At 35.9% G+C, this 26,437-nt stretch overlaps 1 protein-coding gene across 1 annotated transcript in view; it reads left to right on the top strand.

Annotated features, from left to right (window-relative positions):
- The window catches only part of ATP6V0A1 (ATPase H+ transporting V0 subunit a1), a 77,159-nt gene that overhangs the window by 11,142 nt on the left and 39,580 nt on the right, over positions 1-26,437 (top strand). Inside the window, exons 3-9 of the mRNA XM_044673699.1 lie at positions 3,601-3,679; positions 5,706-5,803; positions 6,122-6,250; positions 11,538-11,641; positions 12,025-12,151; positions 13,941-14,023; positions 15,211-15,304. Coding sequence (XP_044529634.1) covers positions 3,601-3,679; positions 5,706-5,803; positions 6,122-6,250; positions 11,538-11,641; positions 12,025-12,151; positions 13,941-14,023; positions 15,211-15,304 — 714 coding nt within the window. The remainder of the gene's footprint in view (positions 1-3,600; positions 3,680-5,705; positions 5,804-6,121; positions 6,251-11,537; positions 11,642-12,024; positions 12,152-13,940; positions 14,024-15,210; positions 15,305-26,437) is intronic.

Here is a 26,437-nt window from a genome sequence, read left to right as displayed (position 1 = left end):
CCCCCCGTCCTGGAGCTGACAAGCAGTTCTACTTGGTTATACATGTATCATTCATTGTTCAAAACATATTTCCATGTTATTCATATTTGCAGTAGAGTGATCTTTTAACATCAAAACCCTAATCATATCCACATTGAACTATTTGATCAATCATATGTTTTCTTCAGCATTGCTGTTCCTACAGTTCTTTCCCTGGATGTGGATTGTCCTGGATCGTTGCATTACTGCTAGTAGAAAAGTCTATTACATTAGATTGTGCCATAATATAACAGTCTCTGTGTATAATGTTCTCCTGGTTCTGCTCCTTTAGCTCTGCATCATTTTTTGAAGGTCTTTCCAGTTCACATGGAATTCCTCCAGTTCTTTATTCTTTCAGCACAATAATATTCTATCACTATCAGATACCACAATTTATTCAGCCATTCCTCAATTGATGGACACCCCCTCATTCTCCAGTTTTTTGCCACCACAAAGAGTGCAGCTATAAATATTTTTGTGCAAGTCTTTTTCCTTATTTTATCTCTTTGGGGTACAAACCCAACAGTGTGTATGGTTGGGTCAAAGGGTAGGCATTCTTTTTTTAAATCCCTTTGCATATAGTTCCAAATTGCCCTCCAGAATGGTTGGATCAATTCACAACTCAACAAGCCGTGTATTAATGTCCCAATTTTGCCACATCCCCTCCAACATTTATCACTTTCCTTTGCTACTATATTGGCCAGTCAGCTAGATGGAAGGTGGTAATCAGGAGGGATTTAGAATGCTTTTTCATGTGCTTATTGATAGTTTTTGATTTTGTCATATTCATGTCCTTTGACCATTTGTCAATTGGGGAATTGGGGAATGGCTTGATTTTTGGTAAATTTGACTTAGTTTCTTATACATTTGGGAAATTAAACCTTTGTCAGAGATATAAGAATATAAAAAATTTAAAAAAGATAAAAAAAATAAAAATGTTCTCCCAGTTTGTTGTTTTCCTTCTAATTTTGGTTAAATTGGTTTTGTTTGTACAAAAACTTTTAAGTTTGTTGTAATCAAAGTCATTCATTTTACATTTTGCAATGTTCTCTATCTCTTGGTTGGTCCTAAATTCCTTCCTTTCCCACAGATCTGACAGGTATACTATTCTATGTTCACCTGATTTATTTATGATTTCACTCTTTATATTTGTCATTTACCCATTTTGAATTTATCTTGATATAGGGTGTAAGATGTTGATATAAACCTAATTTTCCTCATATTGTTTTCCAATTTTCCCAGCAGTTTTTGTCAAATAGTGAGTTCTTGTCCCAAAGGCTGAGGTCTTTGGGTTTATTAAGCACTAGCGTACTGAAGTCATTTACTCCTAGCCAATTCCATTGATCCACCCTTCTGTCTCTTAGCCAGTGCCATATTGTTTTGATGACCAATGCTTTATAGTACAGTTTAAGATCTGGTACTGCTAGGCCGCCTTCCTTCATATTTTTTTCATTATTTCCCTTGATATTCTTGATCTTTTGTTCTTCCAGATGAACTTTGTTATAATTTTTTTCTACTTCTATAAAAAAGTTTTTTGGTAGTTTGCTAGGTATGGCACTGAATACATAAATTAAATTGGATAGGATTATAATTTTTATTATATTAGCTCAAATCTCATATCTTAATCTACCTTCAAGATAGCCAGCTGGTATCCTGAACTCATTCTGTCCAAAACTGAACTCTTCTTCCCTTTCCAGAGCCTATAATCACCTCAACTTCTTAACCCTATTTAGCTTTCAGTTGTTGGTTGAGCAAGTTCTACCATGAGTTCCTAGTAACCATGATATGGTTCAAGATATGCCAAATTCCCTCCACAAGGCTCCAAACATCCCTGTCTTCACCACTTTTCATCTAATTCATTTTGTAGCAAAATTAGTTATCATCCTCCAAGAGTTTTCAAGACAGGTCCCCCATTGTTTAAAGTTTCTTTGCCTCCCTACTTCCCCTTTCCAGCATTGGATTCACTTTTATTCTCAACTCCCTTTCCCCATTTGTTGAGGTGGGAGAATTAGAATAATCTTTGTTCCCCATTACCATTCTCAGGTTTTCTATCACCATTCGTCAGTAATTTCTCTTCCTTAGAGATTTATTCCATCCGTATGTACTACCAATCAAATTTCTAGTAGTTATTTTCTACCAACCTCCAGGATGCTTCCCTTCTTTCCTTAATAAATTCATTACCTAATTCAGTCTCTCCTCACCAGCTTCTTTTCTCATACTAGGGGCTTTCAGCATACATACTGATATTTTTTCCAATAACCTAACTTCCCAGTTCCTCAACTTATTAATTTCCCATGACCTATTTCTCTACTCTATCTCAACCACACCTAAAGGTGATCCATACTCTTGAACTTGCTATTATCCTATTTGCCTAGCCCTTACCCTTCTGTCTCAGTGTTACCCTGAACATAAGGGCTTTCTTTGAAAGGAGGAAAGAAATTCTATTATATGATCACAGTTTATTGGAATTCCACCTCCCCTGTTGCCTTCCAAAACCAAACCCTGTTCTCTTGCCACACCATCTCCAGTCCCTCTACTTACTTCTCTCCTGGCACATCACCCTTATATTAGCTATACTTTTCTTTCTTTCCATCTTGACACCATGTTGAACCAGTTCAACCCTACACTGTCCTCTTCTTTTAATAAGACTCTTGCCTCCTTATCATATTTTCAGTTTAAATTCTCCTAAACCTCAGTCTTGCGATCATTCTCACCACCCACAGCCTTCCATGTGCTGAATGCATGAATGTATATACATTCAGCAGCATGTATGTAGCAGTGAGAAGAAAAATCATGAAACTGCTGATTGGGTTCACTGCTTATATAACCTCACTTGGGCCCTCACTGCTGCCAGGCAATCCTCTAATACCTCTTTAATGAACTCACTCTTCCACTTACCACAGTGGCTCTTCTCAACCTTTTCACTCCTCCTTAAACTTCACATTGTATCTATTTTATTTCTAGTTTTTTGCTACTACAAAAAAGTGAAAGGATACAAACATTTTAATGCTTTTTCTTACATAATTCTAAATCATTTTCCAGAGTAATTAGATCAATTCACATCTCCACTAATAATATTTGAGTGTGTTTTTCTGCTCTGCACCTCCACCCTTACTCATAATGCATTTCATCATCTTTGCTTATTTGATAAGTATGAATTGAAACTTCACTTGCATTTCTCATTATATGAATGATTTCCTCCCACTATTTGTGCTTGGGGGAATGGGTGAAGGAAAGAACTGAAGAGAAACCTAGTTTAAATTAGTGGCCTGCATTTTTGTGATCATTGTGACCTTTGAAATGAGAAATGGTAGGCTTGGTAAAACATTACCTACCTTGAATTTTTTTTGCCACATTGCTCCAATGAGGAAAAGTGATTTATTTATCTTTAATTATAACAGTTATTATTAGTTGCCCACAGCATTTCACATGTTTTAATGCAAGATTGTTATTGATAAAGCATCCTGTCCTGGTCCAAGATGGGATTTGTATTATTCCAGGATATGCACTGCTTGAGAAGTTGGAGGGTAACATACCATGTTTGTCTATTTATTCCTCTTGTTTTCTGTTCTTGTCTTTCAGTTAAATCCAAGTGTCAATGTATTCCAACGGAAATTTGTTAATGAAGTTCGGAGATGTGAAGAAATGGACCGTAAACTCCGTATGTGTCCTCTTGGCCTTTCTTAATAAATATTTTTTTAGAGTATTTTTCATAGTTACATGATTTGTGTTCTCTCCCTCCACTTTTACCTCCCTCCTCCCAGAACTGTCCAGCAATTCCACTAGGTTATACATGTATTATCACTCAAAACTTATTTGTTGTCTTAATAATTCTTGAAGTGAATTATTTAATCTTATTTAAGAATAGTCTTATATAACAAAGGAAGACATTAGCCCCACCCCACCTCAAAAAAGAAATTCTTATCTGTTTTCTTGAGATTCACATTCAGAATATATTTGTTTTGTTATATATGTGAAGTATTCCTTAATGGATACCATGCTTCTGAGAATATAACACTCTGAATTAAATACTATGAAGTTACTTTGTCATTGTACAGAGGATAATATAGTAGTCTGAGACAAGTCTGAAATCTCTAGGAAATCTGTAAGTCAGACCCCATATCTGGCAGTCATTTATTGGACAAAGTCTATCATGAATTTTAGGCAGTAAAGTATCTTTTCAAGAGCTTATTCCTCTTCCTATCTGTTACTCAGAAGGTGAGTCTATTCATGCTTCACCCTTAAATAACAATAGTCATCCCTGAGCACTGAACAAACATTGCTTTTATTTTGATTTTTTAGTTCTCTTTTTTTTTTTGAAAAGCCTTTTTTTACCCTTTTGGTCTGTAATTTAAATGTATAGAACTGACCTATTTATTTTTCAAATTGATTGAAACCTTTTTTATAGGAACCAGTTTTACTGCCATATGTACTAAGGACTTTATTAATTAATTTATTTTGTTAATATGATTTATTAATGAGTATCTCAGCACCTCTATCCTCTTTCCCACATCGTAGAAGGTATCATCTGGCAAACAAATGTGAAACTATATATATATATAATTATGACAAAAATTATGGCATTTTTCAGTTCATTCTCTGGAGGTGACATTCACAAGTTATTCTTCAAGTATTAAGCTTATAGCTGTATATAGTATTCTCTTGGTTCTGCTCATTTTGCTGTTCATTATTCCATGAAGTTTTTTAAAAACAAGCCTGCTTATTTCTTATAGTGCAGTAGCATTCTATTACCATCACATACTACAATATGTTTAGCCATTTCCCAGTTGATGAGCATCCTCCCAACTTCCAGTTTTTTACTACCACAAAGAGCTGCTGTAAATATTTTGGAATACTGTGGGCTTTATTGCAATAGACATTTTTTTATCTGAACTTGATGGTCTAAATCAGTGATGGGCAAACTATTCCCCAAGGGCCAGATCCAGGCTATAATTTGCCCATCACTGCCTTAAGCAATTCCCTAATCACTATATCTGGATGTGGGAGTGTAGTGATTAGGGAATTGCTTAAGGCAGTGATGGGCAAACTATAGCCTGGATGTGGTCTGTGGGGAATAGTTTGCCCATCATTGGACTCTAAACAATATTGGTAAACCAGAATAATCTTACATTTAGGTGAGATTCACATAGGTTAGTTATAGCTTACCACTTGATGGTTTAATGAGTTCTTTCCTCACATCATCTCTTAGAATTAGTTAATGCAAGTATCATTATTTTCATTTATAAATGAAGAAACTAAGGTTCAGAGGCCATGCTTTGCCCATAGTCTAGTTAGTGGCAGGGACTTGATAACAGGTCTTCTAAAACCATATTCAGTCTTCTTTTTATTCTACTTAAAGAGCCAGTCTTATTGATTCTTTTAATGGTGATGGTATTTTAGTATTCTATATGGGTTCTATCCCACAAAAGGTAGAAAATGTATCTGAGACAGTAGGATGTGAACTATATGCCTGTTGTGATTAATGAGAATTAGCTGTTCTGAAATGGAGCTTTTTATGAAAGGATAAGAATATGAAGAAGAAACTTATTTTTCCCCCACTTCTCTTGAGTCAGAGCATCATTAGAATCTTCTTAAAGTCTTGAGATCTTTTTGGTTTGTGCTTAATATTAGCATTGCCAGGCATATGCAGCAGATGGGCAACAAATGTTCTCATTCTGTCATTTTAGGGTTTGTTGAGAAGGAGATAAGAAAAGCCAATATTTCTGTCCTGGACACAGGTGAAAACCCAGAGGTGCCTTTGCCCCGGGACATGATTGACCTAGAGGTAAACAATCTTTTGGGAAGGTTAAGTTCCTTTTGGCTATCCACAGCTATTATTGGGGATAGATTAAAGGAAATCTCAGTCTTTCCTTGTTTGCATGATATTTAGATAGTAATCTCCCAGGACCTTGATCTATATGGTGTCTAAAACAGGAGTGAAATATTAATATGTTAATTTTAAATGTTAATATTTTGAGAGTTGATGCGGGACATCTTTGAACTGACAGTGGACAATAAATATACAAGACTGAATCCCATATTGAGCACACAGGGCAAACATACTGACTTCAGTGGTGAGTTAACATATCCCTTTTCTTCCTAGGCAAACTTTGAGAAGATTGAAAACGAACTGAGAGAAATCAACACAAACCAGGAAGCTTTGAAGAAAAACTTCCTGGAACTGACGGAATTAAAATATATACTACGCAAAACTCAGCAGTTTTTTGATGAGGTCAGACTATTGTTTGTTTCTTTGAGCAGCTGATGTTTTACCTGCCACAAGTGGGCCATATTTTATTCTAATGATTATTTTCAGTTGCTTTATTGAAAGCAATGCCACTTTTTACACCTTTCTTTAGTTGGAAAAAATTCAGATTATGTTCCATTTTTCATGTAGTACATAGCCAGCCATTTTTTTTGGATATTTTGTGTATTTTTTTATTTTTTGCTGTTTTTCATATTCAGAGTGGGATGAGGATATCTAGAATAGTTAGTGGACACCATTCCCTGAAAAATTCACATACATATTTTTTAAGGTAAGTATTCCGTTTAGGCTAGGGCCCAGAAAATAAGAAAAGGTTAGATACATCAGGTTAATTTTTCTTAATCCATAACTTTTTAGCTGTTGCCTCTCTCCCACCAAAACTTGAATTATTTTATTTTGTGCTCCTTTATCAACTTGGAAAGTTTATAGCAATTACACTCATATATTGAATTTCACAAATATTTTTCATTAGGGTGTGTGAGAATCTGGAATATCTGGAAGTTTTAAAAAGGGTGTGCTCGTAGTTAGCATGACAGTTGCAGTTGATGATTTTCTGACCCTAGAGTCTCCCATAAACTTCATTAAATGAACTTAGGGAAGAGATGGGAAAAACCACTAAGTTAAAATTTTAGGTAACTAGGCTACCAGGTGACAGTTTGCTGAAGAAAGAATTGGAAAGAATTTAGAGTAAGAATTTTTAGAAGAGTTACTATCCTCCAGTCTGCCCTTTGGATAGTCTTCACATCCAGTATGGGTACTATTTCTCTGGTAACCTGAAACATGGTTAATAATGTCCTTGCCCCAGCAGGTCTTCCTGACATCAGCTGAGATAGAAATGTTTCACAAACTACTTTAGTCACCCTTTGTATGTCTTAAAGAATTTTCTTTCGGTGGTGGTTTCTCTTTTGGACCACCTGTACTATGTAAGGAACTTGGCCAAATATTTAAATATATGACTTTACCATCAGCAACTGACATGTTTTGAGCTCAAGAATTTTGAGTTCTTCTTTTCACTTCTCTTTTGGAGGTAGAAGCTCACTTTCCAGTTCTGTCTAGGGCACAGAAAGAACTTGCCTAAGATGTGATACATTCCTCAGAGTAGCAAAGGGTTTTGGCTCAAGTTGGGCCTTCCTAATGTAATGGAAAAGATCCCGAAATTTAAATGCCTCTTGTTTCTGGGAGGCAGAGCCTGGTTTTATATTAATAGAGATTTTGTTGTGATCATGCAGCTTGCTCACAGATGTGAACTTTTGAGGTTGATATAATTTCTCTCATCAGTCCCACAAATTATTGCATTTTTAAAGGGTGAGGAACAGTGAGATAACTTCTCTCCTAATGTTTAAGTCCTTTTATAAAAAGTATGCTTAAGTTAATTTGATCTGACTTACTTAATGCCTGGCAAATAGTAAGTGCTTAATGAATGCTTTGTATATTTACTTTTCCAGTGCATATTCACTGCTTTATCTTCACTATAAAATAAAGGCAAAGGCCTATGAAAGACTGGGGGGGGGGGGGAATTAAATCCCTTCTGTGCTAATGTACAAATTTTCATTTTAATTAAGTATTTTAAGAGTTCTAAGCATTCAGTATACATATGGGAAACAGGAGATTCTTAAGTCTTCATAAAAATATATTTATTTATTTTTTAAAGCTCTTACTTTCCATCTTAGAATCAATACTAAGTATCAGTTCCAAGGCAGAAGAGCAATATGGACTAGATAGTTAAGATTAGATGTGACCAGACTCACCCAGCTGGGAAATGTCTGAGGTTAGATTTGAACCTAGGAGTTCCCATCTCCCAGGCTTGGCTTTCTGACCACTGAGCCACCTAATTACCCCAATACATTGATTTATCAAAAGTGACCCATTTTTTTCTCTTTACCCAGCAAAAACAAAAAACACTATTCTTTGTTGGAAGTGCTATTTAGCATGATGCCTTAGCTATGGTAAAAATTCTCCAAATACTTTCAAAATCTCTCTTTGGTTCTCACTATTTCAGAGCAATAAAAGCAGTCCTTTGGTGAGAGTTACACTGATTGAACAGATAGTATTGCATCTGTTTTTGTCACGTTTCATTGTGGCACCTGACCTATAGTGGCTTAATCAAAGTTTTCAGGAAAGTCATTTGCCTACTGTTGGTGTTGCCATAATGAAAAACAAAGACCTGCTGAAGAGAAAACACTTTCTAATGCAGAGAGCACAGTTTGAAGAAAGCAGTAGAAATATGGGCTTTGTTGGTTCTTAAAAAGGTTAATGGGCTAGAGTAATTCTTGAGATTTGTTTCATACCTGAAAATGTAATATTTGCAAATGGTCTATAGCTCTAGCAGATTGGTTTCCCAATTATTTGTGATATAGCAATATCTCACATTAATGAGCTAATGAGAAATGGCTAAGTCAAGAAATGATTATTCTGCTCTAGGCATTGGCTGCTATGGAAGAGGGAGAATGAGTATATATTAAATATTCTTATGATTTATGCTGATTACAAATTTGATTTAGCCATTTCTTGTCCAGAATATTTAAAATGGTCTGTTAATTATAATATCCTTTTCTTAGTCTTCTTGCTTATGAAGAAGAGTTAGAGCTGAAGAGATTTCTCTAAATCTTTTCCCATAAGCACCATAGTACATGAAAGCATAAAGAAGACTGGAAAAGTAATGGTTAATGGCATGCAGATCCCTGTCTTCCTTCCCCTCTAATTTTTCTTTCCATCTGCTTTCTTTATTTTTCTTTCTCATCTATCATCACATGGGGTGAATAAGTTAGATGGTAAAATGTAATTCATTCCTTTCTAAGTGTTGGTGGCAAAGAAAAGTATATACTGTTGGAAATTGAATGTGCTGCTTATATTGTCAAATGCTGCCATCCTGTTGCTGCTGAGCTCTTGCCATTCTCAGAGGTCTCTATGTTCTTTTTCTGGATTTGAGGATAGTGGTGAATCAGGTGACTCAGCCATGATATTAGAAATGTTGTAATTAAAGGAACTAGATAGGCTCCAGATTAAGGATGTATGGCATTGTTTTAGGTATAGATTTAAAGACCCACAGTTAGTAGTATTTGGTCAGCCAAATTTTCCACTAGACATGGTGTTTTATTTTAACTTTTAAAAACCAACTTGGAGACTTGTAATGATTAAACAAGAGGCCATAAAAACAGTGACTAGAACATAACTGAGTTTCTAGTTCATCCTATTTCAGCTCCATGATAAGTTTTTATTTCTCAACCTACATAGTATGTTGGATGAGTCCAGTTACTGCGTAATACTTTCTGTTTCTTCAGCTATTTCCTACGTTCATTTTTTTCACCAGAATATCTTTGTATAGATTCAGATGGGTTCTCTGTGAAGGGAGTGGAGGAAGGAAGATAGTGGTGGTGAAATAGTATGAGCAACATTTCAGTTTCACTGGATTTAACTAAGCAGTATTTCTGAGAATTTTTGTAAGCTAAGGTTACAATATTGAACTTAAAATTTTTGAAAATAAAATACTTCAGCATAAATTTTTAAAAATGCAACATCTAACATTACAGGTCCTTTATTTTTTCTTTTACATTTTAAAATTAATCTAAAGTAGAATTCATACCATATAATATTTAATTGATGAGATTTTAAAACACAAAGTCCACAGATTTATCTCTTGAATACAAATGGCAAGCTATGGAACCATTATATTGCTCTGATTTCCTAAGTCTCAAAACATAAACTTTGTCTACCAATTAATTTTAAGTGGTGATAATTTTTGTTTCCTCACATAGTTCCCAAAAGATTTTTTTTTGCTTTTAGTCCCTCTAATATTATAATTTCATATGTTTTTCCCCTTGGAGTGTCAAATTAATTTACTATGTTATAATTGTAAGATTTAAAAATTGAGGCTCCCGTGGTGCTTATTTAGCAAATTTGAGTGGAAATCAGCAAAACTTGTGGTAAAGAAAATTGTAAAAGGATAAAATCAGATCTCTTTTAAAACAAAAACAAAAACAAAAAAAACACCTATTCTGACTTCTTTAATTCCTTCCCCTTTCTTCTCCCACTCTTCTGCCTGCCTTTGGGTCAAATAAGTTGAGTAGGTGTGTGTATTAGTATTTGGTACTACCAGCAGTCAAGATAAATGCATGATTTCATTTTAAGGTCAGCTTCTTTGTGATGGGAATGAAAAGCTATAGGATTGACTCTATGGAAAGAATGAAACAGGATCTAGGTCTAGGACATCTTCATCTATCTTCCCATTTCATTGTATAAATTGTAATGACAGAATTCATTTTGAGATTGATTGTACCAATCCATTAGTTGGATATTGTGCTTCCTTCTATATTACTGTTAATTTAACTTTCATGTACTTGATTTGAATCAGTGATCCTATCTCAAGTTGTGTGCCCAAGGATCTTCAAAACTACAGAACTTCCATGAGCCTCTGAACGTATCATGATTTCAAAACTTGATACCTTAGTAGAAGGTAGGAAACTTCATTATGAGTTTTTAGTTCTTATTCCTCTCATAGGGCAGATACTGTAATAGTAAAAGGGGATTACTGTGTTTTAGGACTTCCTTGCCGTTTTGTATTCTATCTTTATGTAAGGAAGAAAGTTACGTTTAAAAGCATAAACACAGTATTCCTTGGCTTTGCCCAAAGTTATCCTTAACAAATGCCGAGAACTTGATTGGTCCTGAAGCTCTCAGACTCTGTTTAGCTGGCTGGTGAGATTTCTTCTGGTTTGTATCTGCAGAACAGCATTTGAGAGAGTAACATATGCTTTGCATTCCATTTCTAAAGGGCAAGCGCCTCCCTGTAAGCCAAGCTTGCCATAAGTGAAATTGTAAGCATGAGAGCAGCCAGAAATACCTCTCTAGCTGGAGAGCATCTCCAGATCACTCCTGATCACTCCCCCAAAGTATCTTCATTACTTTATGTGAGTCTCTAAAGGTGTTCTCTGGTGCTTTCATGACTTACTTGGTGGAAACAGAAAAAGAGGGAAAATGGCTTCTGCCAAATAAAAGATTTATACATGTCACCATCATGTGATATTTTTTTCTTCTTTTTCTTATCTCTAAAAATCATTTCCCCAGATGCCTTGCTGGGACAATTATGTGTTACCTCTTGTTTTTCCCTTTGTTCTCTTCCCTTCTTTTCTGTGTGTTTCTTTTTTTGTATATCTTCTTTTTTTCATATTTATTTTCACAAACTCATCTCCTGGTTCCTCGTTTCCTGCATGCCACTAACTATTTTCATTAGATATTAATTGATTTGTGAATTCAGGCTGAATTGCATCATCAGCAGATGGCGGATCCAGATCTGTTGGAGGAGTCATCAAACCTGCTGGACCCAAATGAGATCGGGAGAGGCACACCCTTACGACTTGGGTAAATATCATTCTTATATATCTACTCTGCATTTAAGGTGTGTTCTTTCCCTTCTGTCTTGGAAAGCTTACTTAATAGGACGTAGTAGGGAGTCTACGTGTTACCAGAATGCTATTCTATTATGAATCAGATGAGAATCATTGCTGACTCAGTTTCTAGCTTTTCTGATGTATTTGCTACATTGACAACTCCTTCCTGGTTCCTGTAGTGAATGAGTGAGTCAGGAATCAAATCATGGCAACTTTTTTACCTATCCATAGCTGGTCTTGTCTGGTCCCAGGGCTTTTCTTTTAGCTACTTAATAATTTTAAAGCTATCCAACCCTTAAATTGGAATAGTGCCTTTAATCTGTTTGTTTGGGTTTTTTTTTCCCCTTTTCACAGCTTTGTGGCTGGTGTGATTAACCGAGAGCGCATGCCTACTTTTGAGCGTATGCTGTGGAGAGTATGCCGGGGGAATGTATTCCTGCGTCAATCTGAAATCGAGAACCCCCTGGAGGATCCTGTGACTGTAAGACAAGGAAATTGTGTCCTGCGGAGTAGTTTTCTATAAAAGGGGCCCAGAACAGTAACAGAACACTTCGACTATCTAAAGTATCCTTCTCAAAGAAGAGATCTTTATTTCTTTATTCTCAGTATGAGCTCCAAGAAGACCTTTCTCCCATAATTTTCATCACATATATGGTATTTATAGGCTTTGAGCCTTATATAAGACTGCAGAGATGTTTCAACTGAAAATTAAAATTTCCAGTTATTTGAAACTTCAGATTTAGGTCCAAATGTCTTCTGTTACTGCTCTTGGACCTGAAGCAATTTGACCTTTTGTAGAAATCAACTTAAAACAAGAATTCTGAATTGGTAGTACTTTGTTATGCTTCGATTCAGATTACTTGACAATTGTGCTTCTATTTCTACTGAATTGATTTGTATAGGAAACTCCAAAAGAAAGGGAAGGGCATTATTTTGACTCTAAAATGATAAAGTAATAGTTTCAACTATTTAGAGTCCTTCAGCTGATGAAGACTTCTTTGTCTCTTACGTCAACAACAAAAAAAATTGATTGGAAAACTGGGTAATTTTCTTTAATGAACTTTGAGATAGAAAGCTTTTATCTTTCATTTGATGTAATGATAAGTTCGAAATACTAATCTCAGCTAGGGCGAGCATAGCTGTGTATTTCTGGTATTATAAGTAAAACATATTAAATGCATAAAGAGAAAAATCTGTTATTCAGAAATAGATGAATAGCCTGGAGTTGGCTACTACTTAAAACACCCATGACTCTATATTAATGAAAATGTTACCTTTCTGCTTCTACTTGGAATGACAATTATTAAATCATGGCTTTGTTCTTTTGAAAAAGAAATATTGAATATAATGAGGTTTTAGGCTGAATCACTAAGCTAAAAATGACCCAAAGGTTTATGTAACTTATTTTCTACATCATGGTTATGGTTATGGCTATGGTTATGGTTATGGTTATGGTTATGGTAATATAGATGGCCCACAAAGACAATTTGCAGCTACACTGAAGGCCATTATTATTAAGTTTTGGAAACATTTCATGCTGAGTTTAAGGTCACACCTAGTATATAACTATTCTTAGGAACATTCAGCCAAGTTTCCTCTGGAAAGGAAGAACAATATTTTATCAACAAATACAGGAAGGGGGTCTGGATATCTGTACCAGAGCAGCTGCACAAAGAATGTGCTCTCAATATCCCTGGAGAACTCAAAGATTTGAAACACTTCTGGACCTTCCTTAGCATCTGAATACCTTATTTCCTGATTTTCTTAGAACTCATAATTAGCTTAGAGTATAACATAACTATATGTCTGTGCCTTATTTCTGAAGTCAAGTTTGAGTGAACTATGGTTAACCACTTCATGACCTCTTGGTGGCTTTATAAATTGCAGCTCTTAAGTATCACTTATCTGAGAATGTTTAAACTCTTAAACAAAAATTAACTCCTCTCGTTTTCTTTTTCATTATGGAAACAAGTAAAATGTTTGAGTTGAATGGGTAAATGTTCTGATTAGTAAGTATCCTAACATCTGGGCTAGACTACCCTAAGGACTTTTGCCCAATATGAAGATAAATAAAGATCAAAGGGAAAGATTTTTTCACTAAAGTTGTTAAGGGTATAAGAGGTAATTAACAAACATAGCTGCTATCCTTATGTAGTGTATGAAGGAATTAGGAAATCATTGCTTTTTATCTGCCAAAGAAACTAAATTATCTAGAAATTTTCATCAATATTTAGACCAAAATGAAATTTTGATTTATTTCTGATTTCTAGGGAGACAACGTGCACAAGTCTGTATTTATCATTTTCTTCCAAGGAGATCAACTAAAAAATAGAGTCAAGAAAATCTGTGAAGGGTAAGAGAAATGTCCTCACCCAGGGATTTAGTGTTAGTTGAAGAAGAGTGAAATAGTAATTCCTTTTTTAAAAACCCTTATTTTTTATCCCAGTAACAACTTTAAGTCAGATGGGCAAGGCCTAGGCAAACAGGGTTAAATGACTTGTCCAGGGTAACATAACTAGGAAGTATCTGAGGCCAGATTTGAACCCAGGTCCTCCCAACTCCAAGCCTAGCACACTAATCACTGTACCACCTAATTACCCCAAAATAGTCTGGATCCAAATTTGTTTTCCTTTGGATAAGACTATGTAATGCTATTGAGCTATTTTAAATTGCTCTGTGTTGCTCTGTGTCTCCCTATTGGATAAGTGATTTAGAAATTAGAAATTTAAATCCATAAGTTTCCTTTATTGGAGAACTGAAATCTTTCACCTCCAGTTCTTTGTAAGTGATATAATTTATTGAAATAATTCAGTCTATATACATATACCAAAATGTTATCTGTATGTATCATGTATATGTTTTCTGAAATAATATTCTTCCTCTGGTCACTCAAATGACACTTCACTTAATCATAATTTGGATCTTTACTGTACTTTAATATTTATGACCTGCTTTCTTCCTAACAATCCTATGAAATTACATAAAGCAAATACTATCTCATTTTTACAAATGATGAAATTGAGGCTCAAAAATGTTAAATGATTCACCCAGAGTTATACTAGTAAGTATTGGTATTGAGATTTGAACCCAGATCTTTCTGAAGAGATTTCATGGCCAACACTTAGCAATCTTTTTTTTTAAACCACATTTTCTTTTCTTTTTTTGACTGAAAGAGAACTTTATAGCTGCAAAAGCATAATAGTGATCCAACTTGGGCTAAAATCTAGACAACTTATAACTTTTCTGTCATTAAATTTATTTTTGCTTATTAAATAAAAATAGAGCAAAGTGTGATAAATAATTAAAGAAAGATTGTATTAGAATGAAAGGAGGTCTGCCTTGGAGTCAGAAAGACCTCAGTTTGAATTTCAGTGCTACATTTATTAGCTTTGTCTCTGACTCCAGATTAATTGAACCATTTAATCTACTCTTTCCTCCTAAACTGAGCCTTTTTCAGTTCTTTGGGTGCTTTAGGTCATTTTCTCAGATGACTTAGCTTGAGTATATCACTATTATTCAGCTAAATCCTGTGTATTCCAGGTTTCGAGCTTCACTCTATCCCTGCCCAGAGACACCACAGGAGAGAAAGGAAATGGCGTCTGGAGTTAACACCAGAATCGATGACCTTCAAATGGTATAACAACACAGTCAGACAGTTTGTAGTAGTCATAATCATTCTCCTTCCTTGTAATACTAATAATTCATTTAACACCTTAGCATCCAAAGCTCCCACAAGCAAATGTTCCTGGGTGATCTATGTCTGTTATGTTTATGGTTTCCCAACTAGAAATTTTTAGGTAAAGGTTTCATTGATGAACTGAAAAAATAATTAACCACCCTTAAAAGGGATAACATTTGCTAGGCATCTATAGTTTGGTTGTTTTTTGTCTAAAGCAGTGGATCTCAAAATGCATTAAAATGATTGGAGGATATATATATTTTTTAAAAAGAGTCTAGACCTCCAGCTTTGATACAGCTGGTTTTGGACAAAGGCCTCTTCATTCTGAGTGGCTGCTGCAACAATGGCATGGACATTAATTCCTTTCTCCCTACTTTCTTCCATGCTGCCACTACCAGAGTGCATGACTATACTATGACAATGAATAGCAGCAGAGGCAGATAGATCCTGAATAAGAAGCCCAGAATAGCTGGGTGATAGTAGGGATTAATGCAGGCTGAGAGGCCTATGGGAGCCAGGGTTACTGACCATATTAGGATGGGGCAGTAAGAAGCAGCTGCTGTGAAAGGCAAGGGGGGCAGCTGGGTGGCTCAGTGGATTGAGAGTCAGGCCTAGAGACGGGAGGTCCTAGGTTCAAATCCAGCCTCAGACACTTCCTAGCTTTGTGATCCTGGGCAAGTCACTTCACCCCCATTGCTCACCCTTACCACTCTTCTACCTATGAGCCAATACACAGAAGTTAAGGGTTTAAAAAAAAAAAAAAAGAATGCTATGAAAGGCAATGGTGATGTGAAGTTGGCAAAGAAGATCTGAGCAATGCAACAATGGGTTCTGACTTAGCCTAGTGGTTTCTTTTTCTCTCCACCTTCCTCTAAGGACTGTGCAGGCTTTGATGATAGTAGAGACAGGTGCAGGCTGAGCAGGGGGTCAAAGGAAGCTAAAGTGGCATTGTTATCAGGCCAGATGGTGGCTATGTCAGCAGCAAGAGTCAGTAGTGGGGAAAATAGCAGTGAAGGAATGGATAGCAGGGTCAGGGAGACCACAGGCAGGAACATAGAGGTTCCAGAGATGTGTCCAGTATATCACCTGGCACTGAAGATAAAAGGACAAAAATGAAACAGTCCCTCCCTTCAAGAAGCTTACAGTCTGCATTAAGGGAGTCAACTTATCCTTACAAAAACAAAGACAAAATACAAGGTGTTTTTTAGAGGAAGTCATGGACAAATAGGAAAAGATCAGGAAAGGCTTCATTTGGAAAATGGAGCCAGCCTTTGGATAAGTAAAGGAAGGAAGGAAGGAAGGAAAAAATAGTGTTAAGCCTTTACTTTGTGCAAAGCTCTGGGATAAACACTGGAAATAACAAGTATAAAAGTAAAAACAGTCCTTTCCCTCTAGAAACTTATACACTAGTAGAGGGAAATAGCATGTACATAGCAATGTTAGGTCATAGAAGAACATTTTGGTTCAGAATATTAAAGAAATGGTTAGTGAAGGAAAAGAGCAATTTTAATCTCAAAAGTTTTTTACTTATACTCAAAGAAGTTTTGGAGTCCACTGACCTAGAGTTTTTAACTTCTTTGTCATTAATATGCTTAATTTTTGTCACCCTATTAATATAAACCAAAAAGCATCTGCTGTAGGCAATTGGTGTTTGGTGTTGAATCATATAGTATTTTATAGAACTAGTTCATGTACCACAGTTATTTCAGTATCCTATCAGAGAGTTTTATATATATATATATATATATATATACACATACACACACAATAGATAACACAGGAGCAAGGTGTAAGCTTATGGTTTTGTACCATGCTGAAAGGATTTAGAACAGACATTTTTACCCTGGGGTCTTTGAACTTGTTTTAATATTTTGATGGTTGTATTCCATTATAGTAATTTCCCATAGTAATTCTATATATTTTATGCACTGGAAAACATTCAGAGAGTATTTTTTTGCTTTTCTTTGGGTCCCTATCACTTAGCACTGTACCTTGGACATGCCTAGTAAATGCTTGATTGATTGAGGAGCAATCAATGTATAGGCTTTATCAGACTGTCATGATACAGCAAAGGTTAAGAATTCCCGACTTAATATTTTGCTTCCTTGGAGGCATTATTAGACCAGAGCTATATACCCAGAGATTAATCATATTTCTAGCTGTGGTAAGGATTGCCAAAAGAACATATTCACTTCCATCTCAGCTTTTCTTTCTCTCACTCTGTTTTTTTCTCTTCCCTGTATTTGGCCTCTCCTATCAACTGAGTCTCATGACCATCTCCTATAAAAACTGGCATTCTTTGTTCAGCATGCTATTAGGATTAGAGAAAATAAGTTGATTTTTTTGTTGGTGATTAATTGGTTTGTTAATATGTCCTGGTTTTGGTGCCCATCCTATTTCATTTAAAACTTTTGTCTGCATTCATAGGGAAGGAATTTAATATACATATGCAGATGATAGAAATAAAATATAACCTAAATCCCCTCAAAACAAAGGGAAGCTAGAGGAACATATCTCACTGGGGAAAGAGGAAAGAGTGGCCCAGGCAGCACAGCATCTTCAAGAACTGGCAGAACTTGGAGCATTCCAACACACTGTGACTCCACCAAAGGCAATGAAGCTGCAGAACTGGAACAAGCCCAGCCCAAGCCAGTATACACAGATTGAGAAGGCAGGAAACCTACAAACTCTCATGTGGCAGTGGAGCCCTGGGACTACAAAGGAGAAGAGAGGGGAAACTGGAACTGTAGGAACCTACTCATTCCCATGTGGCAGTAGAATGCCTGGGGCAGCAGAACCCAGAGCAGAGCACTTGCACAGCCCAGACCACTTGGCAAGGGCAGGGAAGCAACAGAGGAAGGACTAGCCTAGCCCACAAAACAGTAGGAGAACTAGTAGCACAACATGCTGAATATAGCTGGGCAAAAAAACATCTGCAGACCTCCTCAGAGAAAGTACCAGAGACTCTAGAGTGCTACAAGCTTGGAGCAGTGCACCCTCTACCTCAGGAATGGAGAAGGACTTCAAAAGATATATAAAGTAGCAGGGGGAAAAAAGCAAACAAAAAGTTCTTGACTTTAGTGACAGGGAAGACCGAAATACAAACTCAAAAGAGGATAACAATGCCAAAAAGGAAACATATGAAGCCTCAAAGGAAAGTGGCAAAGGATGCCAGGCCCCAGAAGAACCCTGGAAGAACTTAAAAAGGAGTTTAAAAACCAAGTAAGAAAATTAACAGGAAAAACTCAACAACAGGGGGAAAGTCATTATAGAAATCAATTCCCTGAAAACTAGAATGGGCCAAAAGGAAATTGAGGCACAAAAATACCTTGAAGAAAACAACCTCTTAAGCAATAGATCAAATGGAAATGGAGGCCAAAAAATACTGAATAAAACAGTTCTTTAAAGAATAGGATTGGCCAAATGGAAGAGGAAATAAAAATTCAAGGTAGAAAATAATGTCCTAAAAATTAGAATTGGAAAAATAAAATCTAATGACATTATAAGACATCAGGAAATAATAAGACAAAAAAAATTTTTTAATAAAAGAAAATAGATTGCACTGGAAAATAGATGCAGGAGAGATAGTCTTAAGAGTCACAGGAATACCTGAGAGCCACAATTTAAAAAAAAAAGAGTTTGAACACCATACTACAAGAAATAATCGGGGAAAACTGCCCTGATATCCTCAAACAAGTGGGAAAAATAGAAATTAAGAGAATCTATCAATAACCTCCTGAGACCCTAAAATAAAATACCCCAGGACTATAGCCAAATTCCAGAACTCCCAGGCCAAGCAAAAGGTACTACACGCTACCAGAAATAAACAATTCACATATCAAGGAGCCACAGTCAGGATTAAACAGACATAGCTACTTCTGCAATAAAAGAATGGAAAGCATAGAATATGATATTTCAAAAGGTAAAGGATCTAGGACTATAACTACATATCCTGCAAAACTGCTTATAATCCCTAAGGGGGGGAAGTGATATTTAATGAAATAGAGGAATTTCAGGCTTTCTCGACCAAAAAAACAGAACTGAAATGAAAAATTGATAAGTAGATTGGACACTTATATGTGTTGTTGGAAATTTTGGGGTCTCTGAACTACATTTCCCATGAGCCCACTGGCTTCCTGTCTTACATGGTGATGTAGACAGTTACGTAATGACGTAGACAGGAGGATAAAATTGGGGGGCTGGACTTGTACTCTCACTTTGTTATCTATCCACCATGGAGGCAGCAGGCAAAAGCACACAATTTTTAAACAACCTAAGCTAGTATGACATGTGGCTTCATTTTTCTAATGGCTACCAATAAATCTATAAAACCTATAATGTTTTTAAAGCTATCTTTTTATATTAATTTTATTCCTTACACACAAAAAGGTAAAGTGAAAACGTAAGAGTTTTTTTTTTTTAACCTTTACCCTTCATCTTAGAATCAGTACTTTGTATTGGTTCTAAGGGAGAAGAACAGTAAGGGCTAGGCATTGGGAGTTAAGTGACTTGCCCAGGATCACATAGCTAGGAAGTGTCTGAGGCCAGATTTGAATCTAGGACCTCCTGTCTCTAGGCCTGGCTCCCAATCCACAGAGCCACCCAGCTGCCCCAAAACTTAAGGGTTTTGATAAGGTTTCATTGAGTACATTCATATCTGGAAAGATGATAATTAAAATAATAATGATAGGGGGCAGCTGGGTAGCTCAGTGGATTGAGAGCCAGGCCTAGAGACAGGAGGTCCTAGGTTCAAATCCGGCCTCAGACACTTCCCAGCTGTGTGACCCTGGACAAGTCACTTGACCCCCATTGCCTACCCTTACCAATCTTCCACCTATAAGACAATACACAAAAGTTAAGGGTTTAAAATTAAAAATAATAATAATAATAATAATGATATCTGAGAAAGGTAAAAAAGTATGCAAAATACCTAACATACCTAAGAACTTTGTTACTATTAGAGCAACGTAAAGGAGTATAGGTAGAAAGAAGGAAGGAAGCTAAATAAGACAAGCTGATAACCAAATAAATAAAAGTATGAGAAAGAGGAACACATGGGGAAAAGAAAAAAAGGAGAGCTAGAAAGGGGCAAACTACCTCTCAATAAGAGGCATGTAAATGGCAAAATACAGTTAAAGGGATGGGGATGGATTGGCTATTCTTGAACCTTCCTCTCATCAGAACTAGCTTAAAGAGGGCATTAACACCCACTACTCAATCAGCTATAGAAACCTACCTTACCCTATAGGGAAGTAGGAGGGTAGGGAGAATAAGAGGATGGGGATAGACAAAATGGAGGGTGAATTGGGGTAGGAAGTCATTGAAAACAAAATATCTGTGAACAGTGAATGGCTAAAAGGAGAGAGAGAAAAGAGTAAATGGAGAAAATAAAATGGAGTGAAGCACAAATAGTAATCATAACTGAATTTTAATGGGATGAATTCACCCACAAAATTGAAAAGGATAGCAGAGTGTATTAAAAACCAGAATCCCACAATATGCTGTCTACAGGAAACACATTTTAAACAGGAATAGACACACAGAGTAAAAGTATGAGGCTGGAGTAGAATCTGCTATTCCTTAGCTAAAGAGAAGAAAGCAGGAGTAGTAAATCATGATCTCGGACAAAGCAAAAATAAAAATTGATCTAATAAAAAAAAAGATGATGAAAAACTGCATCACGTAAAAGGCACCGTAGACAAACAATACCAGTATTAAACATATATGTCCCAAATGGCATAGCATCCATATTTCTAAGGGAAAAGTCATATGAGTTATAGGAGGAAATAATAAAATGCTACTAGTAGGAGACCTCAACCTTCCCCTCTCAGGAGTAGATAAATCCAACCAAAAATAATAAAGCAGTTAGGGAGGTAAATAGAACTATAGAAAAATTGGATATGAGACCTCTGGAGGATACCAAATGGAAATAGAAAAGAATGCAACTTTTTTCAGCAGTACATGGTATGTTCACAGAAATTGACCACATAATAGGGCATAAAAACTGCATCTCCAAATGTAGAAAAGTAGAAATATTAAATGCATACTTTTCAGATCATAATGCAATAAAAATTATACCCATCAAAAGGTGGCAAAAAGGAAAAAAAATTAATTGGCAACTATATAATCTTATCCTAAAGAATGAATGGGTCAAAGACAAAATTATACAATCAACAATTTCTTTAAAGAAAGTGACATGAGGAAACAACATATCAAAATTTATGGGATATAACCAAAGCAGAAATTTATATCAATGCCTACATCAATAAAATAGATCAGTAACTTGGACATGCAACAACAACAATAAAAACTAGAAAAAGAACAAATTTTAAATTCCCAATTAAACACCAGCTTATAAATCTTGAAAATCAGGGTAAAGAGATTAATAAAATTGAAAGTATAAAACAACTGAACTAATAAGACATGGAATTGGTTTTATGAAAGAATAAATAACATAGTTAAACCATCAGTTAACTTGGTTTAAAAAAAGAAAGAAGAAAACCAAATTGCCAGTATCAAAAATGAAAAAAAGTGAAATCACAATCAATGAAAAACTTAAAGCAATTATTGGAAGTTATTTTGCCCAAATATATGTCAATAAACCTGACAATCCAAGTGAAATAGATGAATACTTAAAAATATGTAAACTTCCTAGATTAACAAAATAGGAAATAGAATATTTAAACACCCTATCATAGAAAGAGAAATTGAACAACCCATCAAGAAATCCCTAAGAAAATGGCCCTAGGACCAGATGATTTCACAAATTAATCTGCTAAGAACAGCTAACTCAACTATTACATAAATTATTGAGAAAACTAGCAGAAGAGGGAATCCTTCCAAGATCTTTTTATGAGAAATATATAGTATTGATACCTAAGCCAGGAAGCACTAAAATGGAGAAAGAAAATTACAGACCAATCTCCTTAATGAGCATTGATGCAAACAATTTAAATAAAATATTAGCAAGATTACAACATTATGGAAGGTAGGGGGTGGGAACAAGTTGGCAGCTTAGTAGCAGCAAAAGTTGAAACTGCACTGACAATCATTCCAAACCAATCTTAAGCACCTCAAAATGACAGGAGTAAAAAAAAAAACAACAGTAAGAAGGAGTGAAGGGGCTTGCCTGCTGAGCACAACTTGAAAGGTAGATAGAAAGGGTTGATTTTTATGAGATTGTCATGAGATAAGGGGGAACCAAAAGCAAAATGGCACACAGGAGTCCTGACTGACCATCCCCCCCCCCCACTGTGCTGGGTTCAAAGCCTGCGCATTGGCCAATTTTCGGATCCAGGGGCCCTAGATATAACAACAATGGAACACCCCAGACCCATAGCCTGAAATCCCAGTTACTAACACCACTACAGAGTGAGGCCTGGAAGTCTGTAGAGCTTAGCCCTTTCAAGCCTGTGCTGTGGTAAAGATCTATCCCCAGGGAAAAATACCCTACAGTGTACAGCCCTGCATGCTTGTAGCATAGGAAACAGAATCAGCAGCTTTCAGAATTCCCGTAGGCAAAAAAAAAAAAAAAAAAAAAAAAAAAAAAAAAAAAGGTGGGAAAATGAGCAAATAGCAAAAGAAACACCTTATCCTAGAAATTTTCTGTGGAGCCAAAGAGTGTAACAGATCCAATCAAGCACATTCAGACCTTCAAAGAAAAATGGAAATTGGTCTCAAGTGCTGGAAGAACTCAAAAAAGGAATTAAAAAATAAAAAACAAGTAGAAGAAAAATGGGGAAAAGAAATGAAAGTAATGCAAAAAGAAACTAACAGCTTATAAAGCAAAATTGGTCAACTGGAAAAAGAGACACAAAAATTCATTGAAGAAAAGAGTACCATGAAAAGTAGAATGAACCAAATGCTATAGGAGGATCAAAAGATCATGGAAGAAATTATAATGGTTAAATTGGAATTTCGACTAAATAAAAGAGTTATAAAAAGTGGTTGCCAATTATTATCCCTTAAGTCAGGAAAATTAGCAGCTATTAACAATTTTGTTTAATTGGAATGTTAGTAAAAAGAGGGAAATGTGGAAGGGAAAGAGATAAAGAGACTGCCTAGCCCAGTGATGGGCAAACTATGGCCCATGGGCCAGATGCGGCACCCTGAAATGTTCTGTCTGGACAGGGGACATTATTCCTAATCTGATGAATACAATGAGTAGGATACAATACAATGAAACTTCAAAAGAGTTGCCTTAGAAACAGACTGACAGATGAACATTTCCTTTCCTTTGGCCCTCTCTTTAAAAAGTTTGCCCATCACTGGCCTAGCCTACCCTAAATGCTGATCTAGTGAAATGAAGCTCACTCCCCAACAGAGTTCCAATCTCCAAGTGGGAATCCTAATCATTCACCAGCCAACTGGGCAGGATCCAGGCAAGGTCCCAATGATAAGCTCACCAAGGCAGCAGTGAACCCAACAAGAAAGTCCCCAACTCCAAGAAGCTCAAAGCCAAAAGTCAAAGTCCTGAAGTTGAAAACTCCATTCAAAAGGCCCATAGCTTCAAGTTGAAGTCCAAAAGCCCTAAGGAACCATCCTCCAAAGAAGTCCAAAGGAGAAGTCCCTTGGACAGGAAGTTCAGGACTTTTTATAGTCCTTTTCCCACATCACTTCCTGTCCCTTCCCCACTTTATGGGAACCAATCACAAGTTTTCAATTTTCCTAGTACTACCTGGCATGGGGATGGGGAAGTGGCCTTTGGAATTGTCACCCACTCTAGCAAGTGACTTGTGAACTCTCATACTTAGTGACTGGTAAGATACTAAGTAGGGGTACTTAAGTTTTTGATTGACTTAAAACTTGCTGATTGATAGACAAAGAGAGTTTGATTCACTCTTCACAAAATTCATTCTTTAAAAATTAAAATTGAACAAATAGAAGCTAATCATTTCACAAGACATCAAGAAACAAACAAAATCAAAAGAATCAAAAAATAGAAGAAAATATGAACTAGCTCATTTAAAAAACTGACCTGGAAAATAGATCTAGGAGAGACAATCTAAGAATTATTGGACTACCTGAAAGTCATGACCCAAAAAAGTCTAGATATCATACTACAAGAAGTTATCAAAGAAAACTCTCCTCATATTCTTGAACAAGAGGGTAAAACAGAAATTGAAAGAACCCACAGATCACCTCCTGCAATAAATCCTCAAATGACAACTCCCAAATTCATGAGTTCCTAGGCTTGTAATGGTGAATGTGTGCTGGAGGGGGTTATTCCTTTCCCTCTCTACTGTGACTGAGATCATTTTTCACATCACCTGCCCCTCTGCTCAGCAGCCCAGTGAGAATACTTCCTCCCTCCCCTGTTTGGGGTAAGAGGGTAGCTCACATGCAGCATGAGGTTGCAGTTTGGGAACTCAGTCTCTAAAATTTTTGCAATCACTATTCTCGGCCAAGGAGAAAAGACTGCAAGCAGCCAGAAAGAAACAATTCAAATATCATGGAGCCCCATGTCTGGATTTCACAGGATCTGGCAACTTCCACATTGAAGGACCAGAAGGCTTGGAATATGTTATTCTGGAAGGCAAAGGAACTTGGTTTACAACCAAGGATCACTTACCCATCAAAACTGACTATATTCTTTCAAGGGAAAGTACATTCATGTAATAAAAATAGAAGATGATGTCCAAATATGAAATTCAAGTGAAGTATAAGGAGGTAAATAAAGAGAAAAAATTTAAAGGTTTCAATAAGGTCAAATTGTTTATATTCCTATAAAGAAAGATTTTATCTGTAACTCTTTAAAATGTTATCATTATCTTAATAGTGGGTGTGGTAGTAAGCCATTTAGGATGATATGTAAAAAAAATACAAGAGTGAAAAAGAAGATTGCACTAAGAGAAGTGGGAAGAAAGAAGTAAAATGGGATAAATGATATCACATTAAAGAAGTTCAGAGGGGTGGAAACTATTACAGTGGAGGTGGATGAGGGTGATGGGTAATTCTTAAACCTTATTATCATTGGAATTGGTTCAGAGAGGGAAAAACAGCCAGATTCATTAGGGTATAGAATCCTATCTTACCCTATAGAGAAGTAGAAGGGGAATAAAAAAGGTGGTGGAGGGGAGGCGAGTAATATAAAGGAGGAAGAAATTGGAAGGAGTGATTTTTAAAAGATCCTATAGAGGGGGAAGCTGGGTAGCTCAGTGGATTGAGAGTCAGGCCTAGAGACGGGAGGTCCTAGGTTCAAATCTGGCCTCAGACACTTCCCAGCTGTGTGACCCTGGGCAAGTCACTTGACCCCCATTGCCTACCCTTACCACTCTTCCACCAAGGAGCCAATACACAGAAGTTAAGGGTTTAAAAAAATAAAAATAAAAGATCCTATAGAATAAGAAGGGCTGTGGGAAGTAGAATAATATAATATACGAGATTACAACATTATATCACAAAAATTATACACCACAATCAGGTTTTATGCCTGATTTTTATATTAGGAATGCAAGGATGGTGCCATATTAGGCAAATTGTCAGTATAATTGACCATATCAATAACAAAACCAACAGAGACGTTTTGAAAGACACATAAAAAGCATTTGACAAAATACAACACTCATTCCTTATTAAAATATTAGAAATCATTGGAATAAATGGAACCTTCCTCATAGTGATAAATGGCATCTATCTAAAACAATCAGGAAGCATTATCTGTAATGGGGATAAATTAAAACCCTTCCCAGTAAGATAAGGAGTAAAACAAGGATGTCCATTATAACCACTGTTATTTAATATTATGCTAGAAATGCTTTCTATAGCAATAAGAGTAGAAAAAAATTGAAGGAAAGAGAAAAGGCAACAAAGAAACAAAGTTATCATTCTATGCAAATGATATGATAGTATACATACAGAATCAACCAAAAAACTAATAGAAATAATTAATTTCAGCAAAGTTGCAGGATACAACTTAATTTTTTAATTATCATTATCAGCACAAAGTATCAGTATTTCTCTTTACCATCAACAAAACCCAACAAGAGATAGAAAAGAAAATTCCATTCAAAACAACTCTAGACAATATAAAATATCTACCAAAACAAACCCAGCAACTATAGATGAACACAATCATAAAACACTTTT

This window comes from Gracilinanus agilis, chromosome 4, assembly GCF_016433145.1.
Source record: "Gracilinanus agilis isolate LMUSP501 chromosome 4, AgileGrace, whole genome shotgun sequence".
Taxonomy (NCBI): domain Eukaryota; kingdom Metazoa; phylum Chordata; class Mammalia; order Didelphimorphia; family Didelphidae; genus Gracilinanus; species Gracilinanus agilis.
This window is presented reverse-complemented; position numbering and strand designations above follow the sequence as displayed.